Source organism: Trachinotus anak, unplaced genomic scaffold (assembly GCF_046630095.1).
Source record: "Trachinotus anak isolate AG129_WGS33_773 ecotype Australia unplaced genomic scaffold, CSIRO_AGI_Tana_v1 ptg000012l, whole genome shotgun sequence".
Taxonomy (NCBI): domain Eukaryota; kingdom Metazoa; phylum Chordata; class Actinopteri; order Carangiformes; family Carangidae; genus Trachinotus; species Trachinotus anak.
In genome coordinates this window covers 23704872-23730265 of record NW_027273863.1, presented here as the reverse complement: position 1 = coordinate 23730265, position 25394 = coordinate 23704872, and the positions used below count along the sequence as shown (strand labels likewise).

Genomic DNA, 25394 nt, shown 5'->3' with positions numbered 1-25394 from the left:
TTCACATTACTGTAGAATACCCTGAGAGTGCTCAAAGAAAGACGAGAGACCACTTCCCATTCATCTTTAGGGGACCATGCATTCCCACCACAATAATGTTCACTCAGAGATGGGCAGAGAAGACAGATCCTCACTGATACACATGTTCCAGTGGGACTTCAGTGTGAGAAACATGCCCCTGACAGAGTGAGAGGACCCGATGCTAACTACCTATGACCCAATGCTAACAGACAGCTATATCTAATTGGCTAAATCGACTGGGTTTGTTTGTGGGGCTCTGAGGGGTCTGGGCGCTTTAACGTGGAAACAAAGGGCAGACTGAGATTCCTGCACTGATAGGGCTATCTGCAAAACTGCATCCCCTGCCCCCCCTTTAAATCAGATGCGTGAGGGAAGGCGTGAAGGATGGACAGAGTGATTTGCCCTGTTTTTATTCCACAGGCGCGGGGGTCTGTTTCAATGCGGAGCCATACACTAAAACAGCATTGAGCTCATGGGGTGGTTGACTCACTCCCACCTACTCTCTACTTTATCACTGGCTCCACAATGGAGGCAAAGGTGGGGGGTGACAGCAGGCTTGTTCTCCCCACCTTTCAGCCTCCTGGACGGGAGAGCGGCTCTAAAGCCGTACTAAGTGGCCTGCTATGTTTTCAAAGAGGCCTGGCTGCAATCTCCTGGGGGCAGACTTGGAAGACTGATGCTCCTGTCTGGAGAACTGAGAGTGGGTCTGAAACCACAGTCCTGGGAATATGTGAGATTTGGCAAATAGTGACTGGGGAGAAGCTGCAAAGCAGAGTGAGGCATAGAGGTGGAGACAGGTTTCTTACCTCTCCGTACTGGTTGAACATGCGTATGACCTGGTCAGTGATGTTAAAAATGTTCCTCCAGTCAAAGTTTGGCATTCCTGGCTCCCTCTGCTCATCAGGACCATTGTACAGGAAGTTGAGAATATCTTCGGTGGTGAAGTCAGTGTCCTCCAGACTGTCATCCATGAAGTGCGTCACTGTGGGGTTTCTCAGGGTGTCCTGCAGTGATGGAGACAGAAGCAGAGTTACTCTATGTAATAAAAATGCTAAAAGATATGCTGTTTAAGTTGTTTTATTATTGTTATTATTATTATCTTACCTATTTGGAAATAACATAATCTTTTAAGCTGATATGGAGGACTTACTTGGAGTCGTGTTTTTGGCCGCCTGGTTTATTTAAGTCCAATTCACACTTTTAGATCCGTTTTTGGGCTCTATCCTCTCCTGAGGGACATGTCTGGCTCCTTATCAGCTAAATTTAGCAGCTAAATTGTCTACTGTCTGGCCGAAGTGACGCGGTGAGAGTGACCCAAAGCAGAGAGGTTGCAGGCAGAACAGCTAAACAATGAGTTGAAACTCAACAGAAAGCTTGTTCATTGTTGTATTCAAATTCAAATTTAAGAACGCTGAATTTTTTTTGAAGCAAGGAAGCAATTTCTGTTATTGTCATATCACATCAAAATCTATGTACGTGACGTCATTGTTGTCTCTTAGAATAAAATTTGTGGGACTGTGGTCTCAGGTCTGGAACTGAAGTCACTTTAGCTGTAATTATTTTAATTACTAAACTTCCCCAGAAGGCATGAAGCTGGCCACTGACGTTATTAGATGTTGGTATTTGGTTGAATATAGGTTGTGACGTCAGGTGACCAAAATTCAATGTCAGGACGTCTTTGTTAATTTGATGTGGGATCCTGGCGACAGCTGACGTTGATATTTTCTTAGTTTCAAGTTGTGTTGTTAAGTCACCAAAATCCGACGTCTTCAAAATGTCTCATGTCCAGGTAATCTTGACACAAAAATATCAACATTCTAGTCAGGAGCAAAACCCAACCTCTACTAAACATGAGCTTAACATCACAATGTCAGATAGTGAATGTTGGATTTTGACGTCCACCAGATTTTAATTTCCAACCGAAATTAAACGTCAGTCCGACGAGTAATTAGAGTCAAATGTCTTTCTGACTTTATATTGACATCAGGTATCAGGAGGGTCCAGGTCATGTGAAAATCCTTTATGATTTTGTAAAGTTGCATCAAAGTCATAAAACTTCAAGACGAACTCTCATGTCCAGACCTCTACTTGGTTGCTTGGGATAATGTTCATTTTGAAAACATAGCTCATTGCCCTCATTAGATATCTGGATTATATTACACTTTCAAATATTCATACTGGCAATTGTTTTGTATATAAAGTGATGATAAAATCCTCTTTTGCTTTTCTTTTTAAACTGAAATAGGTTCACATGAGATGAGAATATGCAGTAACTACGTTTGCATATCTCTAGATCATGATGCTCTGTACCCTGATCATATTCATCTGGACGCTGTCGTTGAAAAAAGCCCAGAGCTGAGGTCCCACCTCCTCCCAGGCTTTGGCCATGTGCTGGAGCCTCTCGAGCTCCTCGAATGTTGTGTTGGCCTGGATACACACAAATAAACACACACATTAACACAGTTTGAAGTCAAAGCACACAAAAAAAGTTCACAAATATGGAGTCGTACACCAGCATTGAAGGAGCAACTTATAGCACTGTTGGTCTGTGTTAGTAATATATTCATATGTCTATAATGAGGCAGACGGCCGCCCACCCTGAGCCCGGTTCTGTTGGAGGTTTCTTCCTGTTAAAAGGAGTTTTTCCTCCTCTCTGTCGGCAAGTGCTTCTTCTTTGCAGGAACTGTTGGGTTTTTCTCTATAATAAAGTAAGGTCTCGTAAGCTAAAGGTAAGGTCTTACCCTTGAGAGAAGTGCCTTGAGATAAGCTATATTATGATTTGGCGCTATACAAATAAAATTGAATCGAATTAATGAAGATCTTTGTAACTGATGAGAACGGACAACATAGATGAGATCTGTGAAACCCGGCTGAGATTTGCTCTGTGTGAGGAGCAGTGAACGAGACGTGACAGAATGCAAAGGATTCTGTTTTTCCTTCCACTGCTGCAGCCTCACTCGCAATTTATTGTTTAATCCTCCCCTCCTCTTCTCTTTCCTCACACTGCAGCAGACCCCCCCACCCCACCCCTTTGCTTTGGTAGTCAGCTCATTCCTAAGAGGGGTGGGGGTTTGGACGCATATAAACAGATTCTGAGGGTGTTGAAAGAAATGGGGGGGGGGTGAGTCGAGAGACAGAGAGAGAGAGAGAGGGGTGAGGGGTCGAGCTGGAGGTGGTCTCTCTTACACTCTTTAATATCTTGTGGACGGCAGGGGAGTCGGGGGTGTACAGGATCTTTCCCATCAGCAGGGGCTTGACTGAATTCCACACAATTTTTGTGACAGGGTTGGACTCCAGGGTCTGCATGAGGGCGTTGCAGAAGGGAGCTGTGGGTGGAAAAGTTGCAAATATAGTCAATAACAAAGGATGACGAGACAAAAAGATAGATAAGTAAATAAATTATCAATAAGTACAGTGAAGTATCTGTGACAGTAAAGCATGAAAATCAGCTGTGTTTCATACTGCAAACTAATCCCGACTGGGTTTTGAATACGTGGTGTAGACATGTGACAAAAAAGTGAACGCAGAGACTCACACATACTAAGTATGATTAGTTTTGATTGTACTGTTGTTGGATAGTATTGTGCCATAACACAGTCATAGTGAAAATGGAAGAAACCCATTTGCATTTCACCGGTGTGTATCATTTCCTTTCTGAAGAAAGAGAGAGGATGTTGCCAATAACTTGAGTTTTATGTTTGCGCACAGCTGGAAAAACAGCTCAAGGATCTGCCCAGAAGTTTAAAAAAAATCACAGTTTAATTAATTTCTGCCTCGTCATCATTTCTTATCCATGACAACTGGGCCCCCTCTGCCAATGAAAATCATGTGACGCGATCAAAAGCTCCAAAATCTCCAAAATCTCAGCTGCTGTTTACAAGATCAAGAATGAACTTTGAACCTCAGCTTTTAAGCAACTATGGATTAGAAGTCTTTAAACTGCTAAGAAAAGCAGCAGCAAATCAATCTTGTGGTGAAAGTGTTGTCTCAAATTCTGTCTTATGTGATTTACATTTTATTAAATGCATTAATTATTGCATACCAGCAGCAAAACAGTATATGATTCATTGTTTTTATTATGTGTACTTATTACTATAATTAGTATAATAGTATATACTATTAAATATACTACGTTAAAAGAACATTTAGATCTCTCCACTTACTGGCAGTGTCATCATAGACATAGTTGTGGTTCTTGCTGCCATTGACCCCCAGAAACACCTTGTAGTTGTTGTCCTCGTACCAGTTGAAGGACAGGACCCTGGAGCCGCCTCCCTCCGGGTATCCGCAGAAGAGGCTCGACACACTGGACATCAGCTTGGTGAAGGTGGGGGGACCCCCGGCTTGGAACAGGGAGGAAACTGCCTTCAGGAGCTCCCGAGAGCTGTCCCGCTCCATCAGCTGTGCAAGAGGCACAGAGGGACAGTTGAGAGAGATTTTCAGCACATCAGCTGAGTTCGGTTGAAATTTGTACTGAACATCTCAGAAACCCTGAGGATAATTTGAAATATGTATTCATGTAAATAGCTGTTGCTAAATATTTGACAGTAATCAAATAATTTTCCAAAATGTATATCTCCATCCAATCAATTTTGATTCTATGTGCTATTAAAATAATTGGAGAAGTTAAAACTGAGTGGCACAGATCTTTCCAAATATATCTTTGGAGCTGAAAAACCCACTTTAAGATATTGTGACTAATTTACTTGAAACTTATTTATGAGGAAGTGCTAATATTCTTTGCTGATACTTAAAAAAAACTTTTAATACATTGTATTACATCATTTATATTTTGAAACTAGCTATTTTTGTTCTATTCATTGGCAGTAATTTTACATTTAGGGAACTTATTTCAGATATTTGTACTATGTTGACTTCGAGGTTTTGTTTATCTGTGTGTGACTGAGCCTGTTTTTCTGTTTCTGTTGTGTTGCACACTGGATGGTGTCATCTTGTTTAGGTCCTTAGCTCAGTACTCATGTTATTTTGCGATGAAGTAATTTCTGACATCATCACATAAAGCAGGTCTGGGCAAATCTGCTTTCTGAATTCTGGGTGAGTTAATCTGGTTCCTGGTGTTTACAGATACACAGAACTATACTGTAGCAATAGTGACAGTAAAATATCATGTTATTTAAATGGAATCTTGCGATAGAAAAAGTCCCTGTTTTTATTATTCATTTTATTTATTTTATTTTACTGTCATGATTTGGAAGCACCAAAACACATGCCTACCACACTCATTTCCAACAAAGATTTGACCCAAGTCTGATATGTAGTACACACACACACACACACACACACACACACACAGCCTACTACATTACATGCAAAACCCTCAGAGGTATCCAGACTCGTGGTCACCTTAACTTTCATACAGATTTCATGCTGCCTCCGACAGGATGAGTGATTGTTGAGTATTGCTGGGAAATGTAAATAATTAGCTCTGAGCAATTTGACCTTTCGATTACATAATTATATACAAGGTAGGGGTATTTATATATATTCATATTCATTCATACTGTGTGAATTTCATAGCATAAACCATGGCTAGAAAACAATAGTTTGAAAGATAAGCAAACATGTCGGACAGACGCCTCTCCTCACATGACAAGGACAGTCGGAGGGCGGACTAAATATCCTCCAATTGATGGAACTAAAATAGCTTCATGCAAGTGCATTTCTCACCAGTGTGTATCATTTCCTCTCTAAAGAAATAGTGAGGAGGTTGCCAATAATTAGAGCTTTATGTTTGAGATGGTGTTGTTAGTGGGGATAGTAACACAGTGCTCCAAAGATGTAACCAGATAATAATGTTATCAACATAGAATGCGATCAAATCAGAAAAGTTTCTGTTTCAAATCTGATGATATCACAGATTTTAGGTGGAGTTCAGTTCTTCCAGGAATATTTGTTCATAATCCTTCACATTTGTCAGCCTGGCTCTGTAACCCCCTGCAGTTTCAAATGTAGGCTGTATAACATCAGCCTTGTTTCAGAGGTCAGTGATGAAAATGACTCATAGCTTCTCTATGTCCCCCACTCAAAGCTCACACACACATGCTGAAACACACCCCTAGATTTATGTTGCTCTCACTCCCTTTTCCTCCCCTTTCTTATTTATTATTTCACACAAACTCAACACTGAACTGAAAGGAAGGGGTAAGTGGGTAACGAGAGCGTTTGGCTCGCCTTTCTGTCACCACGGTGATACAACGGTCCCACCTACAGGATGTGTCACCTCACAGGAATGTCTCTCTGTCTCTCTCTCTCTCTTTACACACTACCTCTCTCTTACTCTCGCTCACCCACGGCTAAGGTGACGATGGGATACACTCCCCCTCGGGACACAGTGTGAACGTGCAGAAACACTCATTCTAACTCCTTTTGTCTGTCTTTGTCTTTGTGTGTGTGTGTGTGTGTGTGTGTGTGTGTGAATTACTTTATAATTGTATTACCTATATTATGTTTAAAATATTTCATTCTATTCAATTATGTGTATATCACATTCTATTCTACTCTATTTATTCTGTCCTTGACGTGATGTGTTATTTTCCTCTTCAACTTTGATTCAGTTTCTATTTTTTTCTATTTATTCTTTTCTATATGACAGTGTTTGTTTTATATATTCCTGTTTTATTTTCTATATGTTCCTCTATATGCTATTACATTGTATTATATTTCTCTTCAATTTCTACTCTGTTCTAGTCTATTGTGTATTTTATATTCATTAAACATATGAGACCAAAACTCTTCTGCTGACAAAGATCATGGGATGTAATTGGTTAGATCATTTTGTCAGCATTTTTTTTTCTATTCTAGTGATTTCTATTCATTTTTAAATAGGACTAAAAGTTCCCCTCTGTGTGATGATGAGCATGATCTCCATGTACTCTAAACACAAGGTACATATAATGTGTGTTTTTTTCACTTGGGCCAAGTGAGGGGCACATGTTTCACCTGTTTTCACAAATAAAAAAGACACAAAAACAAAAACAAACAAAACAGACAAATGAGAAAAACACTGAAAAATTTGCCTGGAAAAAAATCACTTTGTTTCAACAGATGAAAATAATAATAATAATAGTCCTTTCAGGACTTCCATATCAGCCTTTATGATTGCGATAACGGCTAAACTGACCTTGAGATTGTTTGTGTTCTGTTATGTTCTATTACAGCATATTTCTATTCTGTTCTGATTCCGCTCTATTACATCCTTTTATATCTGTTCTTTTATATTCTCTTCTTTCTCCACAACATCTACTGTATTCCCTTCAGTTGTGTTCCACTGTTTCTATTTGTAGTCCATATGCATTCAATGAATAAAAATGCATTCAATAAATAAAGTGATGAAGACACACACACATCCCTACCTGCACATGTCGACTGAGCCACAATCTGTATGCACATTCTCACATATACAGACACAAACACACATGCACACACTCTCACACACATATCACGTGAGCTTACAGAAACATATGAGAGTAAACATGTAGACTGTTAACACGCACATGTACACCCCGCATTGTTGAGCCCATCACTCAGCCTCCTCTATGAGCAATTCTTAAACAAGGAGCAGCGGAAGAGGTGAGTTTCCTGCAGGGCTAAAAATACCAGGGCCTCTGATCCTGCAGGACTAGAGAGAAGAAGAGAGGAGCCGGAGCAGGAGCAGCAGTGGAAGGAATTGATGAGACTTTAGAGCACTTACAAGTTGGATCTTCTCCGACGCCTCCTTCAGAACCCGACCCCAGAAGTGCAGGTCAATCCCCTGGGAGCTGCTGTCCATAACCTGAGGCATCTGGGGAGACAAAGTCAATATTCATTCAGTGTCTTAAAAATGATGAATACAGATAGAATGAGATGTTGCAAAAAAATATATTTGGATTAGAACCATTGCTCATTTTTTAAAGTCATGTCCTGTGATAACCTTGGACAGATTCATTTCCAGCAGGAAGCCAGTTAAACAACAAGCTTAAATGACTAGAAATTTCCAATAAATGTTTGTTATTAGGAAGAGGAAACTATTTTTTCCGTCATACTTTCTCCATGCAGACTTTAAACTAATTAAAACCAGCAGCCTGCAAGGGGAAATCCTTATCACACTATCTATCTTGCCTTCCTTTTTTTGTCACACAACCTGCATGTATTTATTAAGGAACTGAGTTGCCATTATTTCATACGGAAACACACTAACATTATTCCTGTAAACCACCTAAAGTGACTTTATCTTCTTAAGAAACCATTAGCAGTAGGTGTTAGAAAACAACTGGTCAGAGTGCTGAGGGCTACGGAAACCCCGAATGCCAAGAAAAACATGTGAGATATCCTTCCTCTCACATTCCTCCTGCCTGCATTTCAATGAACGAAGGAAGGAGGGAGGCGGTACGGTGCTGGGGGAAAGAGAGAAACCGAGGGTATAGGAAGGGAGGGTGTTGAGAGGTTGATGGGAGAAGGGAGTTAGGAGCGAAATGAGGGGAGGAAAGTTGTTACAAGGCAGAGGTCACTGTGGTAATGGGCTTTAAACTTAATAGAGCTAATGGGTTAAATGCATAGATCACCACTAAGATGCTACTGCACTACTACGACAAAGTAAGGAGTACATGTGTACATGTGCTTGATATATGAGTCATATTTCTCCAATATTCACTGAAAATGTGAAGAATATGAATAATAATTCAACCCAAGCCTCAAAAACATCTCATACATAAATGTTTCTATGCATCCAAGATGGTGAGTACAGTATTTATTTCACTTTAAAGGTCCTAAAGAACACATTTTCTTTATCTGCCTCTTAGTATGGGTGATGGGATCCGATACAAACATACAACCTTTTATATAAATACACAATAGTTGAAGTCTTTTCACATTCATGTAAAGAAAAAAAAAGAAAAAAAAAAAAAATATATATATATATATATATATATATTACATTTCAGCCTCCTGCAACCCAGCAAAGGAAAAGCAGCTATAGATGAGGGATGGATGGATGGATGGATGGATGGGTAGGTATTTATATAGGAAAGTGAAAACGTGCAGAACAAGTAATCTCTAACAAAAAGGGGTTTTCTTTTAAAGATAATGTAATAAATATGCTTAAAAAACAAGAGAAGAAGAAAAAGTAGTAGTCATTCGTCCATCAATATAATATCCATTATATTTATCAAGGCTGTGCCTCCTTCATGTGACTCCAACTGTTTCATTCCATTTACACCTTCAGTGCCATTTAATCATGGGTGTCATGTCCAAACATCTACTCCAGCTTGTCAAATATTCACAATCTAAACCTATATATCTTAAAGAAAGAGGCATTTGGAGGCACTGTAACCGTGTCTTCATTTCAGTCCCACAGACTAGCAAACAGACAGCCAGGTGTGTTGGCAGCTCTGCAGCTATGTTGGACACATGGCACATGTTGGTAATGTATTTATACGCGACGCGGCATCATGTCTTACAGAATACCTCGCAGGCTGGGGGCGGGGCTGCGCTAAGCCCATTAGAGAAACAGGCCAAGAGGGATAATGCCAGGCCTGCTCCCTGAGCCCATCACCTGACTCACTCAGGCTGAACCTGAACAAACACATGTAGTAAAGAAAATGGAGGGAGCCGAAGGAAAAAGTTTAAATGTAGTACCGTTTGTTGATGTCACGATTACTTATTGTTGTCATTCTTATGTTAAGTTTCCTAAGACCTATTTCTTCTGAAAGGTGACATCTTTTACAAATACATTCAAATAAATAAATAAAATGACTCCATTAAAAGGTGACTTGTGGTGCCACTCAGAGAAAAACAAAGCTCTCTTGTCCTGCCTGCCTCCGTGTTTCTTGCTGTAGGTAATTTGCATGTGTAAACAGTTTGAAACAGAGATCATTGTTTATTCTAAGCTCCAAATAAAGCTGCTGACTGAGTGAACAGGTTTGGCAGAGTCACCTGCAAACTAGACTGAGCCACTTGGCCTCACATGCACTGCTGGAATAACTACCAGGGCTCTATATCCAACCAACTGTCGCGCCACAATTCACATAAAAAAGGTGCTTTACTCAACACAAATAGCACTGTTACATGTACAGCATCCTATATAAGTCAGGTCTATAGGGTAGGTTAGGCATGTCTCTCCCTCCGTTAGCTACTTCTAGTTAAGTACTCTTCTCAATTTGCAGCTGTTCAAGGTTCAGTGCCAACAGTATTAACAACATTAAGTTAACAAGTTTTAGTAAAAGGATCCATACTGTAAGCGACTGCCCACCTACCTTCTCCTCACAAATAAATGTACCTGATATTTGAAAAAAGCAGGAAAGAAACTTTGCTTTTAAAAGATGCATCTGGTGATATCTTTCATATTTTAATTTTTCACCAATATTGAATTTATCAACTCTACAACTTTTGTCTCTGCATTCTAAGCCAGATTTTTTGTGCCACAGAGCTTCCTTCCATTTCTGTTTTGACTCTTAACCTTTTCAAAAATAAAACAATATATTTGTGTGGTGATTTCTTTTTTATGAGATTTTTGACAATAAGAAATATAGAACAACCATCTTTATTTGAGATGGTTGAATAGGTTGAACAGCCTCCTAACATCAATAAAATACCAGCCACATAATTGTCAATTCTGTAAAATTAGTAACTTTTCTATAAACAAATGTGACAATGAGCAGGGAGACTGGAAGCTTCCATGGCCTTCACTGTCAGGACAGGAAGAGGGACATGGTTTTTCCAGCAAGTGCAGCCTTCCAGAGAATTTCAGAGTGAAAATAATGACTAGCATGTCATCAAAAAAAAATAAAAAATTTGCAAAATGTTTCTCATTTCCAAGCAAAAGTTCTTCACCAAAAACCCAGTGGATTGGCACAAGGAAGGAGGAAAGGATGTAAGGAACAACATGCTCTTCAAAACATACCACTGTGTCATTATAGAAAATATACTTAAAGTGCTTTCAAACAAGCCACTAACCAGTCGGAAGATCTTGAAGAAGTCCAGATTAGCATAGAGGACGTCTTCTATCTTCTGCAGCCTTTGCTGGCTGAGAGCACACATGGCGTTGCGGACCCCGTGGAGTCCCATTCGACTGGGGAAGATGATGAAGCGCTCCAGCAGGGCCTGACTGCACGCGATGTCTTTCAGCTGCAGGTCTGGGATGCCAAAGGCAAACTAGAGACAGTGGAAGAGAAAGGAAAAGGTGTAGATGTAGACGATGTAGTTAGGTACGGACTAAATGTCAATAAAATATCAATTAAGGCATCAAATGTACCTGTTCTAGTCTTATTCGTGCATTGACAAGCTGGTAGACTATTGAGTCTGGGAGGCCGGCATCTCGCAGGAGGAAGGCTGTGAGAACCTCATCGTCCTTAAGGATGTCATCTACCTTGAGCCCACGGCCTAGAAGGAAAATCAGTAGCGGAGATAGTGAAAGGTCAGACCCACTACAGACATTATTGAACCAACCTGCTCCGGACTGCTTTAGAGGAAATGATTCACAGCAAGACAGATTGGCAGCGATTCAGTAAGGGCGTAAACACTCAGCCGAAGTAACATTAAGAATAACCTTTTTATGTCCACCCTCAGGCCCAGTCATGAACAACTGAAAACGTCTTATTCAGTTGACGTCTGACAGTGAAAATGTGGCAATAACATCTCTAATGAATGTTTTATTGAATGTGAACAAATTAATTTACAAAAATGACACTCAAGGAGAGAGGCGGACAGAAAAAAAAACAAAAAGAGAAAATGAGGATGCTTTGACAGAAACAAGACAGAGGCCATGAAACAACTGAAAGAGGATGCGAAGACAACAGGATACCCACATAAAGATTATTCAGTAGGCAGTTTCACAAGTAAGTTTTCAAATTATTTCCAGCTCTGATTTTACAGCTTGGCCAGAAAACAACAATCAATCCACGCTTTTATTTCTATTTTTACTCTTGCTGTTTGCAATCTCATGGATGATTTTATATGCAGCTGTCTTTTATGTTGTTGTTACTTTTTTAATGCTATCTCCTGCAATGGAAAGTGCTTTTTCCTCCTTCCTTGAAAAATGCTATTAAAATACAATAATAATTACTTTTTTATCATATCTGACTTGCTTTTGTCTCAGCTGTATTCTGGTTAATGTTAGAGTTAAAAAAATTGCTTTACTCCCAAGGGAAGTGCCACTGTCTGAATCATTTCTCATATTTCCCTTTACCTGACACCACAGTCGGGTTGTTGCGTAACGTCTCCATAAAGTTTGAGAAGGATGACATTTCATGCCAAATCCGGCCGAACTGCTGGACCTCTGTCTCATTGAGCAGAAGCTCCTGGACATCAACATAGAACCGTGCCAATCTGGAAAAAGACAAAAAAAACCCCAAAACAATGCATTAGTCTACTTTATTAACTATTCTAGATTATACAGACTGAGAGCCAGAAAGTGAAACTGCTTTTTTTTGTTGTTGTTGTTTTGTTTTAAAGCTTTAAAGGTCCCACATTTAGCAACATTCCAGTGTTTTATTTGAAGTTTTGATAATCACAACAAGATATATTTGTGGTTTTAAGAACCAAAAACCATCTCAGTATAGTTTTACATCTCGTTTCTCAGGCTTCTCTCTGGCATAACAAGTCGACAAGCCAATCAGAAGAGAGGCTCAGAGATCAAATAAAAACATAGCAGATTTCATTTTAACACTTAGAGAAACCACATCCTACAAGGCTGGATGGTGGGTCCAGGTGTGCGGGGCTTGGGGCATCACTGAGAGTGGTGACTGCTTTGTTGTGACATCACAAAGTTACTAAAGTCCTGTGGCTCATTTTAAGGCTCAGTTTCTGAACACTTAGACCTGCTTTATATTTAAAAAAAGACATGGAAAGCTCACTTCATACAATATGGGACTTTTAAAGTCTAATTATTCTAACCTTAAGTAAATGACAATAGTTCATTCATTATTCAAGCAAGTGCAGTTTTATGATGTCTCTGCTAGGGTGGATGTTTGCGAGGTCTGACAGTGCTATGATGAGACTTACACTGAGTTGTTATAGTTGGAGACAACTCCTGGAGACTCTCCTCTGGTTGGATATCTGAAGCAGGGGTTGTTAGCGTTGCAGAAGATGCCCTGGATCCAGGGCAGAATCCCTGCTGAGGGCATGGCCTTGTTGGGGAAATGACCTGATGGAACAGACACATTGGAGAGTGTGTGAGGGCTTATGTCATTTTAAAAGAGTTGCCAAAGCGTTACCAGGTACTGTACCAAGTCATAATTATCAATTATTGCTTGTTAGTCAGGAATTTATTCTCACATTCATGTTGTTGGTAGAGTGGGTTGGCTTTCCTCAGCCACACCAGACCAATGAATAACAACACAGGCCAGAAGATCTCCACCAGGAAGCGGATCTGGACAGATTCAGATGAAGTGTAAGTCAGTGAAATACCAGAAAAATAGGGACACCTGCACAGTCCAACGCAACAGGCCTAGAATTACTCCTACAAGTTAAAACTCACTCCATTCTGAGAGTTTATCAGGGAGGTGCTGGCAGTTGTAGTTTGTGGTGTTATTGTACTCGACTGCTAAATAATTTCTAAGGTTCACACAAATGATTGTACCTTCTGTCTTTTGCGGAGAGTCCAGTTTTTCCACAGTAACAGGCGGATTTGAGAGCCTGTATTCATTGCTCCGCAGCTTAACCCCTGGAAGGGGTCATCAGACTGTGACAGACCTACAAGTACACAACTCCATTAGTGATGACAAGCAGTTGTTATTTAGACATTGGACCAATTGTTTCATGTTACTGAGCCCGGTGGTCAGAAAGACTAAGGACCATAGTACTTGGGTCTAGTTTTAAGACCGTTTGTTTAGGAGTTTTGTCCCAATTTCAAATGAAACTTTAACTTCTTAAAGATTTAATCTCCAAATTGTCTTATGCCTGTGTTTTGTGTAATAATACTGAAAAATCTACTTCCTTATGCAAAATCTTCTGTAGAAGGATGAACAACAGAAGTCAGACAATAAAGAGAATTATAGTCATCTGTTGAAAACGTGTTGTTTTTTTGTCTGGCTTTAGACTTGGATTTGTAGTTAGGCTCGTAATTTGTTGAGATGGACTTTGGACTGACCACTTTTTGAAAATCATACACCTTGTTGAAGAGCTAACCAGTGTAACACTACCAGCTCTAAGAGTTATTGTGCAGTCATGCTGGCAAAAGGAAGGAGGTTCGCTGCAGGAAAATACAATTTGGTATAACATTTTTTAAAACTACTTATTATAAACAACATACAAACACATGAAACTTTAAACCGGTAAATGCAGTTTGGACCTAAGCTATCATGCAGACCTATTCCAAAGGACGAAATTCATTTTGGAGATACCGGGAAAAAAAAACCTCAAATGCCAATCACATCTGCAGGTTATGTGCAGATGGCCTCAGAAAATGTCAGACATGAAGAGTAATTTGTTCAGAGTGACATGTCCAATAGATTACTGCAGACCGCCAGACTGAGGATGCAAGGACATAAACACTTGTCTAGAAAAACAAGAGCGAGACAAAAAACGGGAGCGCAAAGGCTATCATTAAGGTGTCTGACTTCTCTGAAATCACCTTATTACTCAAACAGTAAGAAGGTGATTACACGTGACAGGACTTCCTTGCGCAAGACTGATAGAAATGTGTAGAAATGTTGTGATTGAAATGTTTAAGCAACAGGGAGTGAAAGACACATGAAAAATATTTTTAAAAAAAACAACCCTGTCATAACATTATATTAGAATCTATAATTTACTGAAAGAGTAATTAGCCATACCATGAGCCTGTCAGCTCTTCTAGCACATCTAATTTTGTCAACAACAGGAATAAAACAGTAAATTCCGGTCCTTACCTCTTAGGGAATGATATAGAAGTTGTGCGACATCTAGAAAAAAAAAAGAGGTTCACAAACAAGCTGAAGTAACGGAAAACATTAAGCAAAGTAGAAGAGCTCCGTATGCCTCGGTGCTGCCCACTCTCTCTCTCTCTCCTCTGCCTGCAGGTCAGCAGCAGTCCTAATCTGATTGCTCTAATCTCCCAGCTCAACATGGGCAGGCAGAAAAAGACAAGTCATCCATTTTGAGGTAGAATTAGGGGGATATTTGCCTGAGAGGATGGGTGGACTGTCCTGTAGTGGGGTGGAGGTGGGGGTACAGGTTTGTATCGACACAGCAGCCAATGCGTTTGTCAAAGTGTCCATTTGTGAGATTTACCTGCAGAGTCATTGTGAGTCTTCAGCCAAACACCCACAAAATAAATCACTTTTGACTTTGTAACATGGCAGGAGCTGACCCACACTCGGAGACGATGGGGTGTGTTGCAGGTTTTTTGTCTCGCACGTCTGAAGTGAGTCACCGCTCTGAGCAGCACGACAAGGTGGAACAGGTGACACGGGTCATTAGGTAGGGAGAATGTGAGGCCTTGACAGAGGCGCTGTAAAAGCACTTGAACCTGCTGTGCACTATGCATACAACAGACACAGCTTACTCTGAAAGCGAGGTGAGTTCAGGGCTTAACTCTGGCGGCTCAGGAAGCTGCCTCGGTCTCTTAGTTGACAAACACAGCAAAACACAGCCACAGATCCGATTGGTTGGCAGTGTAACACATGGCACAAATAATACACAAAGTAAACTTACAGTGTGTCTATAAGGCTACGGAAGGATCTGTCAAAAAGGTTTCAGATATAACTGTTTTTATCTGAGGCAGTGAACAAAAAGTGGACTGAGCTGAGTCTATTAATCAATTAGTTAATGGGCTAATTAGATAATGGATTCATCGTTTGAGTATATTTTTCAAGCAAAAACTCATAATCATTCTCTGTTTCCAGATTCTAAAATATGACATATTTCAGTTTTTCTCTGTGTGGTAACTCATGATCTTACTGGTCTGATACTTCTGATTTATTTCAAGACGAGTCCTTGAAAGAACTACGAAGTCTACATGAAAAAAATCTAAAAATTCAAAACAGTATTCAACAAGTAAGCAAAATGAAATTCCAATAATAAATACATTATAAATTAATTATTTTAGGGGTTTTCCATACTTTTGGAACCAAATAACACTATTGAATCCAGGAATCTTCCCTGAAAATCACTAGGAACATTTTTGAAAAAGTCTGGACCAGTAAAATAAAGTTTACCCTTTGTTTTACATCATTACAAATTAAATATCTTTGAGTTTTGGGCTGTTAAATGGACAAAGCATGAAATCTGAAGACGTGACTTTGGACTTGCTTAGATTTTGAATTTTTTTTTCCACTATGTTCTGACATTTTATAGAGTAAAACGATTAATTGAGAAAATTATTAGTAGATAAATCCGCACTGAAAATCCTCCTAAATTGCAGCCTCAAACTTTTCCACTGCATCAATCTCCAATTTTTCCAATTCATCAAAATAAATAAATCTAATTGGATACAGGGGTGAAACACAGATTAGGCTGCAGTTTAACAAGGATACAGGGAATTGTTGGCAAGTATAAATAACACAAACAATGTAAACATGTGTTCACAAGGCTTCAAAAAAACACAACAAAAGATTAAAATATAACTCATATATATATTGTATATATAATTTGTTCTCTGAAGCACCAAACAGGGAGATGTTAAAAAACACTCAACTGGAACTGAAATAACAGTTTAAACTATATATTTTTAATTTGCAGCAATTTGCAACTGTTGCATGTCATTTTTCTTCTGTATGGACACAATGAGATGATGACGATGACAAAATTACCGTGACAAACATGCAGTATGTATGAATGAATATAAAAAACGTAAACAGATACATAAGGCTTACATACTGAGAAAAAAATGTACCAATCACAGGCTACGATGGAAAATTCAAAAAGGTAAAAAAGTTGAATTCTTTATAATTAAGAACCTCATGTTAAAAATACTTCAATCCATTCCTTGTGGAACAAAATACAAAATTGAGCAAATTTTAACAATAAAGGCAACATTAGAATTTGAACCTGTATTAAGTGCATTGTGTGATTACATTAAAATATAATTTTGGAACAAATCAAACAATCAAACCAATAAAAACATAAAATGATAGGCTTACAATTCTTTACAGACAGAAATCCATTTTGTGGTTGGTAAATTCTTTGACATAAAAACAGACTATTCACATATTTGTTATTTAAGAACAAGAGACTTAACATTCATCTTGATGCCACTTCTCTCGTTTTGAATGCTTAGACCAACCACTGTTGACACTACGACTTCCATGTTTAAAATAGAATATATTAGTACATATAACACTTTCATGGTTTATTTTCACAGGCCTTTCATTTCTCCCGCTCTCAGCTGGTTGATAAAAATGTTTCCCCAGTATACACTATGGCACAGATACATTAATATTTACAGATATAATAGTTGTTTTTTGGTTTTTTTGGCATCAGACAAAATGAGCCTCTCTGTGTTCGAGCTCCTGCAGCCGCCGAGGTCGCAGTCTTTGGTAGACAGGTTTAGTCTCACTGGGGCTGAGGTCGTCAGGGCTGCTCGGGGGTGGGGACTGGGGGGGTGAAAGGGTAGTGGAGGTCGAGCCCCCGGGGTCAATGGCGCTGTCAGTGGAGTCCTGCGTCTGGAGCTGCATCTGTGGGGGGCTTGGAAGGGCAGTGGATGGGGTGACTACTTGGCCTGGACTGATGGGGGCGAGTGAAGGGGTGGTGGTGGTGGTGGTGGTGGTGGTGATGGTGGTAACAGTAGTAGTCCAGTTTGGAAGCGTCCTAGCTCTGCTGTTAATGGAAACGGGGGGCTTGTAGAAAGTTCCAGGAGGGGGCTGCAGAGTCCTCGGTGCCCTGAGCGTTAGTGGAAGGTTTGGAGAGCTGCTAGATTCACTGACTGAATTATCTGTGTCATTTTCCCTTTTAGAAGTCCAAGCAGGCTTGACTGACGCTGTGTAGGGGCTGGTGGAGAATATGGTGCTCAACGTAGATGTGGTTGAGACCACAGAGGCAGTGGTTAGAGCTGGGTTAAGAGTGACAGGCACCGTTGCCTTTATAGGTTGCACTCCAGAGCTGGCAGACGGCAGGTTGGCCACAATCATAGCAGTCCTGGGTGTAACATCATAGTGCTTGTACTTCCTGTCCCACGTTCTCCTCTGCATTGTCTGTGTGTCAATGAAGGGTGTGATGTAGTAGGTGCTTACTCTGGATGAGCCACACTGGCGTGCCCTTTCTGGCTCCGGTATCTCCTGTATAGTCTCAGCCACGATGTCCCGCTCAGAAGAGGCGGCGTTAACATTAGCAGCAGTGTTCCGATTATTCCTCTCACTGATCTGAGCCGGGGTGGGCAGACGTTCCAGTGGCATGCTGATTGGTCGAGACGCCTGTCTGGTGCGCTGGGTGCGTAGCTGGACCTTTGGTGCCACATTGGCAGCAGAAGGGATGGTGGTGCTGGGACGGCCAAACACTAAAGTCGACCTCTGAACTTCTCCTCCGGTAGATGTCTGGATCCCATTGAGTCCGTCCACGACCGAGACCTCTGTTCTGTCCGTTCCTGGCTGGACCTCCTGCACCTCATCCAGGATGTGTGAGGATGGGATGACTGATGAGTATCTTTTGTACGCTTTGGCACTCTGGAGGGACATAATACACAGTTTTCTGAGCAATCAATAGTTAGGGAAGTAAATTTTTGTGTTTTATGTTAATGCACATAATGATAAACAATTACCTATGACAACTATTTATTTCTCATTCCCTTCTCCATTTTATAAATGTATTGCTAATCAAACACATTACTTCCACATACAGTAGAACACAGAGCAGTCAGAACAGGAGGATGTCCTGTTTACCCACACCCTCAATCCCTCCTCACCTCTTTGATGTCCATCAGGGAGGTGGAGTGTCTGCTGAGCCGCTGCACCTTCTCTTGAGGAGTGAGTCTGGGGGACCCCTGGACAGCGCTGGCGATGTCGGAGCCAGGCAGAGGCAGGACGTCAAAGACCGTCTGGAAGTGTCGCACCAGCAGCTCCACCATCAGGGCCTGGTAGGGGTAGTCCACCAGGGAGGACAGGGACACGTCGGCATCTGTCTGCCGTGGCTTCACCAGCGTGGGGCCAAAGATAATGCCCAGGTTACTGGCAGTCATCTTGTTCTCTTCCGCCTGCTCCATCACTCTGTGGTAGTAAAGAGGGATTGTTGGTTTAATTTATAACACTTATATTTCAGAAATTATTCATGTATTTATCTGAGTTGGGTCTGACTGACTTGCAAGAGTCTTCAAAAAATAAAACCTGCCTCAAAAAGCTGTTAACAGACACTAACACTTTTCTTTCATTTTTCATAAAAAAAAAAATGAAGAACATCAAATAGCAAATAATGAGTAATTTTGAGATGAGGAAAGAATATTTGTTTTAAAAATATCTGTGCTTGTGTCAGATTTGACACACACCCCTTAAGACTATAAATAAAGCATGAGCTTTGTGTTCTCTGTACCAGTTCCTCTGTGCTATAGGGAAGTGTCCATTTACCTTTTGGGGAAGTTTGCATGTCAGGGTATTTACGAAAGAGTAAAAGACAGAGATCCTTACAATGGACTAGCTGTAAGTCTTTGTTCAGAGCCCTTACCTGTTCAGGTGTGCTATAAGGTAGCGCAGAGTCCTGTAGTTGGACGTGGGCAGCTGGCGGAGCAGATCCCGGATCTTGAAAATGACTCTGTTGAGCGGTATGCTTGGACTGTCTTTCTCTTCTGTTTGCGTGGTCTGACGTTTATCAGACTCCTCCACTATCACTCTCTGACACTCTTTGGACAAGCCAATGATGTCGTTGTAGTATCGATACAGGATCAATGGCTCTGGTAACTGTTTAAGGCAAACAGTGATGTGGTTTGTGCTTGTATCAGTGGAAATTGTGTTAAAAACCAGCACATTTATAATGAATTAAATGTGTGTTTAAAATAGATAAAAATACTCAAGAGTTAAACCCAAAATATGACCGACTAGGTCCCAAGTTTAAGTTTTAATTATGGAATCAGAGTAAAAGCTTCTCTTACTTCCTGCTTTGCTGAAATGTCCCACTTTACAATGACAAATTTAACTTGTGCAATACCAAAATATCTAACCATTTATACTTTAACATAAGTTATGCACTAATTTTAACAACAGTTTAGTCAGCTTTTGTGACTTACCTGTCTCAGGTAGAGTTTGAGGACATTGCTGATGTCATGAGGTGAGAGTTCAGACAGTTCAACTAAGTCCTTCCCATTTTCAAACGCCTGACAGAGCTTCTCAACACGTGATTTGGCACCATTTACACGATAAATCCCCTGTGGGAAAAGAAAAACAGGTACATGGATCAGTACATTTTTACAGTTATTAAATCAAAATTACAGAAAAGATTCTACAACCATAACAAATCCAAGACATAACCCAAAATATGGCCTTTAAGGTAACATAATAACTTGTCTGGCTTGAAAAAGCACTGTAAACCAAGATGTCAAGTGATAGATATAAATAACTTCACTAGGAATCATAAAAAATGACTCTACCTTGATGTTGAGGGCTCGACTCTCAATCTCAGACGTGCACTTCTTGATGATAAAGGGGATACCATCTGAGCTGTTTTTTGCTGCTTGAGCAAAGTCAATACCAAAGAGGTGTAGTCTGCCTTGTAGCTTTTTATGACCACACTGGATAGCAAGAGTCTCTAAACACTTCTTATGGCAGGCCAGGGAGCACTGGTAAGAGAAACGAAACAGAAACAGTCAGACACACCCAAATATTAAATGGTTGATTGATAAATACTGAACAATTAGCACATTGTAATTTCTACGACCACTTAAAAAGTACATGAACTGTACCTCCTCACACTCAGCTCCATGAAAAACGACCAGACTGTCACACTCCCTGCACTTAGAAGGCGCTCGCAGTTTTCGCAGCTTGTGGGTTTGAGCAGCTTTCGACATTTGAGCATTTCGGAAAGGACCGGGAGAGCTGGCCGTCTCTGTCACCATCTCCGCCAGACCTGAAAATCAGACCAGCTGATGAGGGAACTAAACAGACAGGTGACCTACTGCTGGATTCTTGTCAGTAGGGCGACTAATGTCAGTTCAGAAAAAAAAAATGAACCACTATAATGCGAATTAGAGAAGTGATGAGGCTTTGTTAATGTCAAGTCATTACACAATGAGTGGCTTGAAGTAGTTTTCCTTTTCAAGCTTCTAGTTCAAACAGGTTGGTCACAACCTAATTCAGAAAATTTAGCCACATCAGATAAGATGAAATGAAGAAATGATAATAAGGATAAACCCCACTGCAATGGTGTAAGGGCCACTTGACAATCCCAGAAGGCACATTAAGTTAGTAAAATGACCATATTCTGTTGCTACTGAAAAACAATGAGCTATTAATTCAGTATGTAACACACAATCACATTTAAATTTTCATGTAAATTTGACAAAGGAGGTCAAATACAAGAGCTTGTCTGCTGCTTCTATTACCAATGTGAGAAAAAAACACATGCACTGACTGGAAGAGTTCAGCATAGATACAGGAAGTGTAAGCTGAGGCTATAAGCCAAAACTAACATGACCTCCTTCTGTACAGCTCTGTCACATGAAAAAAAATGTGATGAAAGCAAAATTCACCACACAGTTAGACCCATGCAGTAGTGCTATACATTTGCGAGATGTGCAGTGATCTCTCACTAAGCCCCCCCCCCCCCCCCCCCCCCTCACCTCTCATAAACTAACACACTGACTGGCTGTGTTGCTGCAGACAGAGGCCAACAACTGGTACACACATTAGCATGCATCTTCCTGAGGAGATGATCATGAAGACAAAACACACACATAAACATGTCTAACCATTGTCTGAGGGTGATGGTGGCTCTCTCTCATCCAAGTCATCAGCAGAGGACATTGTTCCAGTAGAGGGAGTCCTGGGTAGCCGTCGCTTGAAGTCACCTGCACAAATTAAGGAAAATTGTTAATTTTTGCATAACAACAGAGAACTGTAAAGTGCACTAATGCACAGCTTTAAAACAGGATTGCACAAGGACATTGCAATGCACTACCAAGCACATATAAGCATATAAGGAATATAGCTACGTGTGTACATTTAGTGTTGAATATTTCATAGCTTTGCACAGTGTGGCAAGCAGTTTCAGTTGTAGAGGGGAGGACAGTGCGAGATGAGTAGTTTGCGAGTCCCGTGTACAATGAGGAAGTTGCACAAAAGATCATAACATAAACGATACCATAAGCACCTTTAGCCTCCTTTAGCTTTGTTGTGATTTAGATATCAAAATCAGAAGTGATATGATTTGGGAGTTTTTCCAACATAAATTATTCTTCTTTCAGAGTTTCAATATTTCCATGAACAAACACCTTCAGGAACCTTTTTTTAAACTACTGTAAGAAGAAATTGTTGTAAAGTCCTCATACCTGGACTGGCAGTGGGAGAGTCCATGGACCTCGACTCGCTGCTGCCTCCAGCACTCTCCGAGTCACTGCACATCCCGCCCTGGCTTCCCTGACTGCTGGAGGCCCAGGCTCTCAGCGGGGCCTGGCTCCTCAGCGCTGCAGCAAACAAATACAGACCACCAGTCAAACACAAACACAGGAACAACAGAGGAGTATAGCTATATGACAGCCACCCACTCAGTGATATTCTTAGTGATTGCTTCAGTTATTTTCAGAGACAAGTGCTCTCACAGATATTCCAGACTTATGATGAGTAAGCAACACACAACTCAAATTGTTTTGACTTTAGTCCTGGGAAAATTTGCACAGCTCAGATCAAAGGGTAAGTCCCTGAGAGAATCATATAAAGAGACAGACAGGTTTGCAGGCTGATCTGACCAACAGTGACCTCCAGCAGCAGGACCTAAATAGTACATATCCATGTTGAAAAGAGAATTACTTCATTTGCTTAAATGCTTATGCATATATGCTATTACTCATTTTGTAAAAGTAGGTATAAAACAGCAGCTTCTCTAAAGTCTGCTGATATTCAGAGAACTTGCAAACACAAAGGGTCTCCTTGTTTGGCTTGTGATCATGCCACATGATGTCTGAATGTCTGAATATGCACCTTGTATGTCTGTGCTGCTGTTGGACCTCCGCTCGCTGATCTTTGCTGGCCGGTGTAAGGGACTGTCCACTTCGTCTCCGCTCAGCACATCACAGGAGGTGACAGATGCCTGCGACAGGTTGCCATGGGAGGAATGAGTGCTGCCCACAGACCTTTTGAACACAAACCTGGGGGGAAAAAATTCAGCATCCAAGGTTATATGTAATGAATGAATTCATGAATTCAGTATTATTGTATTACACAGTGAATCTGCAGCAACTTGACAAAATTGTTAATTAACACCAGTGACTTGGCCATTACGTCACTAAGCACTGAGATTATTGGCTTTCATTTTCTAGCATGTAATGTGTTTTGCCAACACCTAATACCAAGCAAGTTGCTTACAGATCATTGTTCCACTGCTGAAATGTTAAAATGTGACCTCTCTGTTTTTAACTAGGCTCTGTCAAGGTTTTTTAAATTCCTCTGAATAGATGTTGATCTTAAAAACCAAAATCTTTATTGTCATTTATTATGAGTAAGTACCAATGCTAATAGAGCTTCAACATCATTCATCTTGCCATTAACTTAGTACAAAGAAAGTGAAGTTATAAAGCACTGCTTATTTTCTTTTTGGTAGTGAGTGTTTCTGTGTGTGTGTGTGTGTGTGTGTGTGTGTGTGTGCGGGAAGCTGAATCTGATACTGCTTTGACAATCTGAGTCTTAGGGACAGCTCTAAACCAGAGCCAAACTCTCACGCTCACAATCTCCCCTGCTGCATTCAGCCTGCGCCACAGATATTTCCTGAGGAAGGGCAACAAATTCAACACGCACTCTGTCTCTCCTTGGTTCCCTCTCTCTCGCTTCCTCTCACTCTGACTCACTGTTACCTTTGCTGAAAGAAGAACTAAGTAACTTCTAAATGGACGGGAGCGACTTCAAGCTATTTAGAAACACTGCTCTCTAAAACTGAATTTTAATCTGAAATGACCTAAAACTACATAACACCTGAACAGATACAAATATGTGACCTCGGACAACACAGAATGTCTCATATTGTCTGCAACAATCTGCCCTGTGAACAAAGTGTTTAAACTGCTGTAAACAGTCACACCGGAGTGTAGCAAGCAGGTTTCATAATACTTGCACAAAGCTGAGGAGCTTAGGTCTGACTTTGGAAATGTTAATTTCATGCTCTGCATAGCAGTTTCAAAGCCACAGTCTTTAGTACCTGGTATTGTCAGAGGAGATGGAGTCAGAGTGCAGGCGCTCTTTGGGCAGATTTTTCGGCAGGTTCCGGACAAACTCAGCATAGCATTCACCCGGTTCGTACAACTTGGCCCCGTCACTCAGGGCCTGGTAGTGGGCAGGGAGTGACACAGTCTGCGTCTGCTGCATCTGAAACCAGTTCACCGTCACCTGAAGGATGACAGATTAAAGGTTGACTGCATGAGCGAGTGAATGACTCACTGACTTAATGAAAAAAAAAAAAAAAACAGGCAAATGAGTTTTGAAATTAACAGAAATACAGGCAGACAGCATTACTGCATGTACCATACTTTGCATTGCTTATTACTATTTAAATAAGTTCAAATCAATTCTGTGGACCCAATTCAATTACCCACTCCTATCTTAAAGATACTTCCTGAATTTGAACAATGAATAGCTTGTTATGCAATTATATAAAATTGGTATGCTTCTGTCAGCTTATTACTGCCTTCAAATTAGATTTGAAGGCAGTAATAGCAAGTTTGAAATATGACCCTCTATAAAAACACAACACTTGGTACAAGCACATTCGACGACTGGCCCAACACCACCATTTTTTTGATTATATACTTTTATTATGGATCCGTACAAATATCAGCTATTTGTCTTTCTTAAGTCATCATAAATATAGGGCTGCTTAATATAATGTTAAGAAACCATTAAAATCATATTAAAACATTAAAAACATAGATATAATGCTAGTGCATGTAATAAAAACAAGTTTTAGTCTTGTGTTTCTATTTCTGGTTGTAGGCCGAATTTTGCTTGCAACTGTATCATGCACTGTACCTTCAAGATATTTATGTAAAATACTAAATGTTAATGGGAAATCCAATTTCCTGTCTAACTTAATGGGCTGTTAGCTGCCTTATAATATTATGTACTGTCTACTAACAGCTTTGAGTGTGAGGTCACATTGGAAGACCATCTCTCGGATCTGTGTGAGGATGGTGCTCTTAGCGTTGGCCAGATCCATCTTCCTGACGCCTGCGTCAGCCATACAGCTCTGGTACTGGTCCTGGGCCTCCTCCGCCTGGCCAAAACAATGGATACAGAGAATAGTATGAGGATGTTAGAAGCACTAAATTGCCAAGACAG

General features: G+C 40.5%; 2 protein-coding genes across 4 annotated transcripts in view; both read right to left on the bottom strand.

Annotated features, from left to right (window-relative positions):
- Window positions 1–15049, bottom strand: part of abca4b (ATP-binding cassette, sub-family A (ABC1), member 4b) — a 38434-nt gene extending 23385 nt beyond the window's left edge. Inside the window, exons 1-12 of the mRNA XM_071491956.1 lie at window positions 14865–15049; window positions 13595–13707; window positions 13291–13384; window positions 13018–13159; window positions 12203–12342; window positions 11270–11397; window positions 10972–11169; window positions 7733–7822; window positions 4185–4422; window positions 3208–3347; window positions 2332–2448; window positions 828–1025 (exon numbers count right to left, since the gene is read on the bottom strand). Coding sequence (XP_071348057.1) covers window positions 828–1025; window positions 2332–2448; window positions 3208–3347; window positions 4185–4422; window positions 7733–7822; window positions 10972–11169; window positions 11270–11397; window positions 12203–12342; window positions 13018–13159; window positions 13291–13384; window positions 13595–13660 — 1551 coding nt within the window. The 5' untranslated portion in view covers window positions 13661–13707; window positions 14865–15049. The remainder of the gene's footprint in view (window positions 1–827; window positions 1026–2331; window positions 2449–3207; window positions 3348–4184; window positions 4423–7732; window positions 7823–10971; window positions 11170–11269; window positions 11398–12202; window positions 12343–13017; window positions 13160–13290; window positions 13385–13594; window positions 13708–14864) is intronic.
- A 1592-nt stretch (window positions 15050–16641) lies between these two features.
- Window positions 16642–25394, bottom strand: part of LOC139629007 (rho GTPase-activating protein 29-like) — a 29667-nt gene continuing 20914 nt past the window's right edge. For all 3 annotated transcript variants that reach the window (XM_071491330.1, XM_071491331.1, XM_071491332.1), the window contains 11 exons: window positions 25192–25329; window positions 24259–24446; window positions 23049–23215; window positions 22400–22534; window positions 21821–21919; window positions 20816–20979; window positions 20504–20692; window positions 20144–20281; window positions 19585–19817; window positions 18833–19133; window positions 16642–18593 (listed from right to left, as the gene is read on the bottom strand). In XM_071491330.1, coding sequence (XP_071347431.1) covers window positions 17412–18593; window positions 18833–19133; window positions 19585–19817; window positions 20144–20281; window positions 20504–20692; window positions 20816–20979; window positions 21821–21919; window positions 22400–22534; window positions 23049–23215; window positions 24259–24446; window positions 25192–25329 — 2934 coding nt within the window. In that variant the 3' untranslated portion in view covers window positions 16642–17411. The remainder of the gene's footprint in view (window positions 18594–18832; window positions 19134–19584; window positions 19818–20143; window positions 20282–20503; window positions 20693–20815; window positions 20980–21820; window positions 21920–22399; window positions 22535–23048; window positions 23216–24258; window positions 24447–25191; window positions 25330–25394) is intronic.